The 8,880-nt window shown below is 43.1% G+C and overlaps 1 protein-coding gene across 1 annotated transcript; it reads left to right on the forward strand.

The window, feature by feature from the left end:
* Nucleotides 1-207: 207 nt before the first annotated feature.
* On the forward strand, nt 208-7,793 carry LOC127308938 (26S proteasome non-ATPase regulatory subunit 2 homolog A). Its single transcript, XM_051339874.2, has 25 exons — nt 208-485; nt 616-716; nt 990-1,110; nt 1,191-1,250; nt 1,387-1,454; nt 2,033-2,075; nt 2,756-2,821; nt 2,921-2,959; nt 3,047-3,129; nt 3,310-3,421; nt 3,501-3,584; nt 3,730-3,888; nt 3,982-4,086; nt 4,157-4,261; nt 4,350-4,490; nt 4,601-4,705; nt 4,787-5,008; nt 5,317-5,430; nt 5,521-5,736; nt 6,339-6,398; nt 6,508-6,621; nt 6,704-6,789; nt 6,895-7,003; nt 7,084-7,262; nt 7,352-7,793. Exons 1-25 carry the CDS (start codon nt 366-368, stop codon nt 7,422-7,424), a joined length of 2,685 nt encoding a protein of 894 aa, XP_051195834.1. The 5' UTR covers nt 208-365; the 3' UTR covers nt 7,425-7,793.
* The last annotated feature ends 1,087 nt before the right edge of the window (nt 7,794-8,880 follow it).

Consider the following 8,880-nt stretch of genomic DNA (forward strand, 5'->3'; position numbering starts at 1 on the left):
CCTGTACTTCCTTTCGGAGAGGTCGGAGTTGGGCAAACCATTCGTCCATGCATTTTGTTTTTTGATTGAGTAGAACCATTCGTCCCTGCAAGCCTGAAATACTGGCCCGTATAGGCCCATTTTTCCCAACCGCACCGATCACCCCACCGGCCCATATCTCATCTTGGAGGAGGGGCAAAACCCGAGCTCAGAAGGGTCAGCAGCCACCTCCCGTCTCGGCTCGCTTCCGTTCCGGCTGCAAGCAAAGCGGAGATCCCCTTCCGCTTCCGCCTCCGCCCCCAGAAATAAACCTCCACACAGCTCCCCTCCCCCAACTCTCGCACTCTCCCCCGAACCCTAGCCCACCTCCGCCGGCGAATCCCGCCATGTCGCCGCCCGAGAACGCCAACGGCGGGACCTCCGCCGCCGCGCCCTCCGACCCCGCCCCGCCCGCCAAGCCTTCCGCCAAGGGGAAGAAGAAGGACGACAAGAAGGACGACGATCTGGTTAGCGCGCGCCCCCGCCCCCTTCCCCCTTCCGCCTCTCTCCCCCTCGGCCGAGATCGGGCAGCGTCTCGCTTCGATCTGAGGTTTCGCTCATCCTGACGCGCTTGTTTGTTGGTGGTGGGATGCGCAGTCGGAGGAGGACCAGGCCCTCAAGGAGCAGCTCGAGCTCTACGTGGTGCGCGCGCAGGACACGGATCCCGGCGTCCAGAAGCTCGCCCTCGAGAGCATGAGGTATTACTTCTGACAGATTCAGTTCTAGGTCTCCGAATTATGTTCGTTCACGCCCTAGGGTTCGTGGCGCGCGCGTGTGCTGCTCGTTACGGGTTTAGATTCGTCACCTCCATGTGATTTCAGCGAATGCCTAGGCTCTAGGGTTGGCCTCCGCAGTTACATCTAACCGAACAACTGTTGTGGAGCGCTATCACTCTACTTTCTGAAAAATGATACTAGTGTTTTCGCGTTAGTTCCATGTGCTTCCACTGACACTTTGACTAATCCCTACAGGCAGGAGATCCGTTCAGCGACAAGCTCCATGACGTCCGTTCCCAAGCCACTCAAATTCCTCCGCCCACACTACGGAACCCTCAAGTCCTACTTCGATATCATGCCAGAGTCTGAACTTAAGGTACCCCCACTTCTGTTTTACTGTGATTTTGATTACTTATTAAGTACAGTGCTTGATGTCTCGGTTTCACTGTTTTGCAGAAGTACATGGCTGACATACTGTCAGTGTTGGCCTTGACAATGTCTGTTGAAGGAGAAAGGGTATGTGCCTGCAACACTTAAATCTTGTTCATATTGTACACAACATAATTTCTATGTTTTAATTTTTTAAGTTTGTTTCATTCATTTTCAATCGAGGTAGCCTTAAAGTTTGTTTTCCACCTTTTAATTGTTGCAGGAGAGCCTGAGGTACCGTTTGTTGGGCTCTGAAGGTGACATTGGTTCCTGGGGTCATGAATATGTCAGGTAACAACACAAGCACATAAACATGTTAAGGTTCAAAAATAACTACATAAACTTGTTCTATGCTTCCTATATCTTCACTTACATGTTTTCCTTCTGACTTATGAATTTATATTGTAGCCGGTTTGAGTTTTTCTTAGTTATTTGGTTCATGTATTCATTTGATGTGTAAAAGTAATGTCAATTAATCACTTAATTCCCCCCAGAAAAACTATTTTATTTTCTACTTCATTCCGTTAGTTCCAATTCAGACCCTGAATTGTAAATTTTTATCAGCAAGAGGGTGAATTCTGAACAAAACAGACATGTGGTTCTCACAGTCCCTTTCCTAGGACCATTATGAAGAGTTTTTGTAGCTTGATGAAATTATAGTGTGCATATTTTGGTTAGTCATTATGATATAATTCCTATTTCATTGATATGTTTGTTTTGATTTTGAGTGTATAATTGAGAACCCCTCAGTTTCTCACCAGTTTCTGATGCCTTGTTGAAATTTTATTTATTTCTGCTGCAGGCCTTGTGAGATTTTGTATGCATTTCCTTTTCAATTGTTTGATTCTTCTGAAATTTTCTCCTGACAGGAACCTTGCTGGGGAAATTGCTCAGGAATTCCAGAAGCGCCAGGTTACAACTCATTCATTTTATAATGGAAACTGAGTTTTATCTTCACCTCTTGTATATTTATTTACTACATGGAACTTCTACCTTGCTTTGACGGTGGCTCCGTTCTTCTACTTAATTTATTGTGATAATCCTTTGTTAATTCGAAGTCATAATTTCCCACCATGTCTTCCACACCGATGATACACATTTTGACAAATATATACCCTTTTATCTATACTCTTTAATTGACAGTATGGGCGACTACTTATTCTATCTATTTAAGTGACCTACTGGTTAGCTAGCAGACATATATATCACATGCATGTGAACTCCTATAGTTGATTGTTTGAGTAGTTCACATTGCACTATATCCTCCACCCTCAGCTTCTTTTGCCATTTTACAGCATGCATCTTTGACAACTAATTTACATTGTCATATATCCTTGCAGCCCAGCAAAACTATAGTTATGAAAATAATTTTGAGACAAATTTACCATATGATTTTTGACTAGCTGATCAAAGTATAAAGGATATTATTAGTGAAAGTTTTGGAAGTTAGGCTTTAAGTAACAGCTTTTCAATGAACCAAGGGAGTAACTGATAATCTTGGCCTTATTAGCCATTTCAAAGTTGTTTCTACTTATGTCCCTTTCTCGTTTCTTTCTTTATATTTCAATCCTCCTATGTTGATTTATTTGTAGGGTGAGGACATGCCTATTGATGCCCTAATGGAACTAGTGCAGCAAATTGTCTCTTTCCACATGAAGGTTTGTTCTTATTAGAGTTGTAGTTTTCAGCAGTTATTGCAATCATAACTGTTTGATCATTGATTCATTATTTGTTTTCTGCTGTCATTTGTATAATAGCACAATGCTGAGCCTGAAGCTGTAGATCTTCTGATGGAGGTATTTTTATTCTGTACCATTTTGACCAGAACACATTACCTGTAGTTATCCACTAATACTGATGCATGATATTACTTGTGTGTTCAGGTTGAAGACCTTGATTTGCTAGTTGAGCATGTTGACTCTACAAACTATAAAAGGGCTTGCTTGTATCTTACTAGTATGTCTAGGTATGTCTAAACATTCGGTTATAATTATACCCTTTCTCTCTTGTTACAATGCATTCTCATGAGTTATTTGCTTGTACCTAACTTTGGGGAGAGACCCTGGCTATAGTTTCAGAACAATTTATTTTTGAATTTTAGATAACTTGTGTTAATACTTCGTCTTATCTCCATTTTGAATTGCAGATTCCACCCTGCCCCTGATGATATGTTGGCACTTGATATAGCATATACCATCTACATGAAGTTTGAAGACCTTGCAAATGCTTTGCGCATAGCCCTGCTTCTTGACAGCAAGGTAATCAGACGATTATCTCATGTTATACTCCTTTTCTTTAGGGTTACTTTTGAACTGACATGCATCTCCATGTTTCTAGTCCATACAGTATGTGAAGCAGGTCTACACAGCAACTGATGATCTTACACTCAAGAAGCAATTCTCATACATCATTGCACGCCATGTATGTATTGCCCTCTTCTCACTCTCCCTCCCGGGTCAATTTTGGTTCCTTCTGTACCTTATTACCTTGGTTATTCTTTCCATGTATTTCTGTAAAAGTGGCTTCTATCCCATAAATATTGACCATGAGCTTTCCTCTCCTGAAGGGTTTAGCCTTGGAGATTGATGATGAGATAGCTGCGGATGAAAATGACAAGGAAATGTTGCAAGAAATAGTTAATAACACTAAGCTGAGTGAGGGTTACCTCACTCTTGCTCGTGATATTGAAGTTATGGAGGCAAAATCTCCGGAGGATATATATAAGGTGACTTGCATTTTATTACTTTCGTGTTTGTGGAGTGCCTTTATAGTCCATGAAGTCTATAATAGAATTATTCTTACACTTCCTAATCTGCAGGTCCATTTGATTGATGGCCGTGGTGCCAGCTCCAGTCTTGATTCTGCAAGACAGAATTTGGCTGCAACATTTGTTAATGCATTTGTTAATGCTGGATTTGGCCAGGTTAGTTCTTGAGAAGCCTTTGAGGTTTATGTGAGGAAAGCGTGGATATTAAGATCGTTTCTTTATGCAGGACAAGCTGATGACTGCTCCATCTGATTCTTCCAGTAGCGGGTCGTCTGGAAACTGGTTATTTAAAAATAAGGAACATGGAAAAGCCAGTGCAGCGGCTAGCCTGGTTCGTTACAGTGTTACTTACATTTTGTACCATAAGGTCTCCGTTTTAATTGTAACTCACCAATAAAAATTGAAAATATTGTTTCCAGGGAATGATTCTCCTGTGGGATACTGATTCTGGGCTTGCTCAGCTCGACAAGTACTTGCATAGTAATGATACTCATGTTGTTGCTGGAGCTTTGCTTGGTATTGGCGTTGTCACCTGCGGTGTGAAGAATGATTGCGACCCTGTATGTACTCCACTGCATTATCTGCTTTCTTCCTCTCCACCACCCCTCGCCCTGCCCCCTCCTTTGTTGCTACGCAAGATCTGTCACTAATATCCCAATTTTTTCGCCAGGCAATGGCTATTCTCATGGAGTATGTTAACAAGGATGACTCCAACATACGGATTGGGGCAATCTTAGGTCTTGGCATTGCATATGCTGGTTCTCAGAAAGATGAGGTGGGGATCGGTGCTTGCTATTGTGTGTCCAAGTTATGTTTACTCATGTATTTTGTGTTAATATGGTTTCTTACGTTCCAGCTAAGAGTGCAACTATCGGCTATATTGGGAGACCCCCAAGCAACACTTGAGGTCTTGGTCTTCACAGCTGTTGCCTTGGGGTTGGTGTTTGTTGGTTCTTGCAATGAGGAGATTGCACAATCTATCATATTTTTCTTGATGGAGCGTAGTGAGGCCGAGCTGGCAGAACCGATTATACGCCTGCTTCCAGTTGCACTTGGCCTTCTATATCTTGGGAAACAGGTAATTTTGTGCAATCCGTGAAGTTTCATTTCTAACATTTGCATTTTCATTCACTAGAGCAAGTACCTAAAAAATCGTTAGGTGTTTCCTGGATATATCCATTTGGAATACTGTTTTATTACTTTTGGTTCCAATGATTTTCCCTATTATTTTGTGAATGCCATCCATTCAATCCAACAAGATAGCTCATTGCAATTGTTACTATATTAGTAGCCTATGCACAAATTTTGATCATGGCACCTGCCTTTTCAGGCCAATTTAGCACCCACAGATATTTGTCTCATTTAATATTGTTGTGGCTATTTCAGGAAAGTGTCGAGGCTACCGCAGAGGTTGCTAAAACATTTGATGAGAAGATCAGGAAATACTGTGATGTAACACTTATGTCGCTTGCGTATGCTGGAACAGGGAATGTGCTTAAGGTACACAGTCATGTTATGTTATATCTTTGCTGTATTTAGCAGCATCAAATTATTTTAATTGCTCCAACGTTTTACCAATTCTGAATGCAGGTTCAAAAACTTCTTGGTATTTGCTCACAACACCTCGATAAAGGTGAAACACACCAAGGGCCAGCTGTCCTTGGAATTGCTCTCATTGCCATGTCTGAAGAACTAGGAGCTGAAATGGCTATACGGTCACTTGAGCGTCTTCTACAGTATGGCGAGCAGAATATTAGACGAGCAGTTCCTCTTGCTCTTGGTGTACTCTGTATTTCGAATCCCAAGGTATGCGAATAACTTCTGGTAAATTTTAACTCAGTTAATGGTGATAGATTTACAATTAAAAGTCTATTAGGGTCATTTTAATGGAGTTATTACTTGAACCAAGCTTTACGCATAGAAGGTGCACACATTTGCAAAGAATTTTTGTTTGTCATTGAACAATAATATTACTGGTTTGTCTGGCAGACAGCTAGTTAGGTTTGCCAGATACTTGTGATTATCCTCATAGTTCAAAATCCCATGTCCTTTGGTAACCTGAGCTGTGAATCTACATCTGGTGCCATAATAAATGCACCACTCACTTCAAGCAAGACATTTTAATCCGACATCCTCCTAATATACAGATTGGTGCTCATTGATTATATCATGACATTATCATCTGACTCAGTGTCACCAAATGATGTTATTTAGTTCCTTACTTCCTTTACTGTAACCAAAGTGTGGCTGTTTTCGGTACACTATTAAATCACTGTACTAGATAGTTAATTCGTAACATACTTTTCAGTGGCCCTGTCTCGATGTTATGACCATTGAATGTTTCTACAGTGGTGTACTCTTGATGTTATGATGATTATTTTGGATAGTTCTAATGTCTGCTATCTCAGGTAAATGTAATGGATACACTGAGCAGATTGAGTCATGATGCAGATGCTGATGTTTCGATGGTATGCGTATCTAACCTTTTCTAACCTGGCAGTTCACTCTAAAATTTAAGCTTTTACCTTATATATAGTAACTTGGTTCTCTTGTGTCTTTTTAATTGAATTGCTCTAGGCTGCGATCATCTCACTCGGTTTGATTGGTGCTGGTACAAACAATGCCAGAATAGCTGGTATGCTTCGTAATCTTTCAAGTTACTATTACAAAGAGGCTGCTCATCTGTTCTGTGTAAGTACAAATTCACAGCTATTCTTTATCATACCTTGTCATGCAGCTATATATTAGTTGTTGATCTTTTTTACATATTCAGGTAAGGATTGCTCAAGGGCTTGTTCACCTTGGCAAGGGTTTGCTGACACTTTCTCCATACCATTCTGATCGGTTCCTTCTTTCACCGTAAGTAACTATCTTCAAGTGCTGGCTTTAGCCTTCAATATCTTCAAGTGCTGGCTTTAGCCTTCAATATTGCTGGATTCATCTGTCAATCTTTTTGTTTCTTAGGATGGCACTTGGTGGGATTGTCACTGTTCTGCATGCGTGCCTTGATATGAAGTCCACAATTCTAGGGAAATATCACTACATTCTTTACATTATCGTTTTGGCGATGCAGGTATGCATATTACTCATCTGCCAATTTTATAACCTAACAGTTACTGGATTCCGAGCTTAAATTCTTTTTCCCTTGTACAGCCCAGGATGCTTTTAACAGTGGACGAAGATCTGAAGCCTCTTCCTGTTCCGGTGCGGGTTGGGCAAGCAGTTGATGTGGTCGGCCAGGCAGGAAGACCCAAGACAATAACTGGCTTCCAGACACATACCACCCCTGTCTTGCTTGCAGCAGGGGAGCGAGCGGAATTGGCGACTGACAAGTAAGTTTGACTTAAGACTGAACATGTGCTTTTTATTTGAATATGTGTCCCTATGGCAGCTAATGAGTGTTGTGTTATGTCGCATGCAGGTACATCCCCCTGACATCAACATTGGAGGGTTTTGTAATTCTGAAGAAGAACCCAGAATATCACGAGGAGTGAAGGAAATACCCTAAACTTTGATCTAATGCAAGTTTTTGGTTTCACTAGCATGGCACTCAGAGGTCTGGTTTGCTTCGTTCCCGAGATTGCCTTACTATGCCCTTCCTTCTCTTCCTTGGACACTTACGGGTTGTTCATCCAGTCTTTAATTCGTCCACCAGTGCTGAACTTAATTGTGAAGTGTGTTTGGTTGTGCGAATGACCAGCATATGTATGGTGTACCCAGACTGGTGGGCACTGGAGGAGTTGAACTGCTGGTTTCTTTGACCTTAAGCATGTTTGTATATGTATCAAAAGAACTGAACAATCACATCTTTAGAACTGATACAGTGTTATCATTACCTGGCATAGTACGGTTAACTTTTGGCACGAGTGGCGCATGTGGACATGTCCACCTTTTTTCGGAAGTACTCTATAGTATCAGTGGTTACTTTGGTTTATGCCGTTCCTGTCCTAATTACTAGTTTTCTTCTACTTTGGTTCAAATGCTTTTCTAGAGTATTTGGGTCATTTCAACTGGCCAAATCTGTCTGTCTAGGCCGGTGATGTGATGAGCTTATGTAATCCGGTGTGTTGCCTGAAAGGCAAAATTCATACCTAGCATGACCGTTGGTGTCCGGCTGGCCAGGCAGTGGCGAGTGGAACGCCTTGGCAAGCAGCCCGAGATCCATGTCTGTATGCTAGTTCCATCCGGTAGGGAACATCAGCTTACCAAGTTCTCGCTAGAGAATAGCTGAAAAAACAGTCCATGATTCGTTGGGAACATCACCTCCCCAAATTCTTGGAGAGAATAGACGCAAAAACAGTCTATGAAATATAACTATGTCGTTGTTTGGATGCCGAGGATTAGCCCTATGTTTTAGCAAAACAGGTTTTACCTAGATTTTCTGGAAAACCGGGTTTAGTAAAAATTACAGGCCCATGTAGAAACACGTTTGGCCTAGGACCTTAGGGCATCTCCAACCGGGCGACCCATCCCGCGCGTCCGGATGGGTCCAGCCGGACAAAAACCCGGCCCAGCGCGCGGACCCATCCCTAAAACGGATGCTCGCGGCGTCCGGATCGACGCAAACCCGGCCCAAATCTTGGCCGGGTTTGCGTGGCCGCGGACGCGAAAGGCTGGTCGCTCGCGTCCGCCCCTTGTCCGCCCCTGGCCCGTGTGTCATATGCATAAATAATATTTTTCATTAAAAAGAACTCATTACATTTTTTTTAGCTACTACTTCTATCCTAAATACGTACGGGGCCGGCGGCCTCGCCGGCGACTCCTCGCCGGCTCGCCGTCGGGGCCGTGGATTTCACTCGACGCGGGCGGCCTGTACGCGTGAGGATTCCACTCCAGCTTACTACGGGCTGGGTGGCGCGTCGGCGGCGGCGCGGGCCTCGGCAGCTTGGACGGAGGCCATCATCCTCCTCCTTTCCGTCCGCGCACCTCGGGCGCGCTCGCGCTCCGCCT

The sequence above is a fragment of the Lolium perenne genome, chromosome 6 (assembly GCF_019359855.2).
Source record: "Lolium perenne isolate Kyuss_39 chromosome 6, Kyuss_2.0, whole genome shotgun sequence".
Lineage (NCBI taxonomy): Eukaryota > Viridiplantae > Streptophyta > Magnoliopsida > Poales > Poaceae > Lolium > Lolium perenne.

Excerpts from the sequence above, each read along its gene's own strand:
- LOC127308938 (XM_051339874.2), top strand. The coding sequence starts at position 366 with ATGTCGCCGCCCGAGAACGCCAACGGCGGGACCTCCGCCGCCGCGCCC. Across the intron at positions 1,251-1,386 it reads TGTCTGTTGAAGGAGAAAGG|GAGAGCCTGAGGTACCGTTT; the intron begins GTATGTGCCTGC and ends TAATTGTTGCAG. Across the intron at positions 4,262-4,349 it reads CCAGTGCAGCGGCTAGCCTG|GGAATGATTCTCCTGTGGGA; the intron begins GTTCGTTACAGT and ends TATTGTTTCCAG.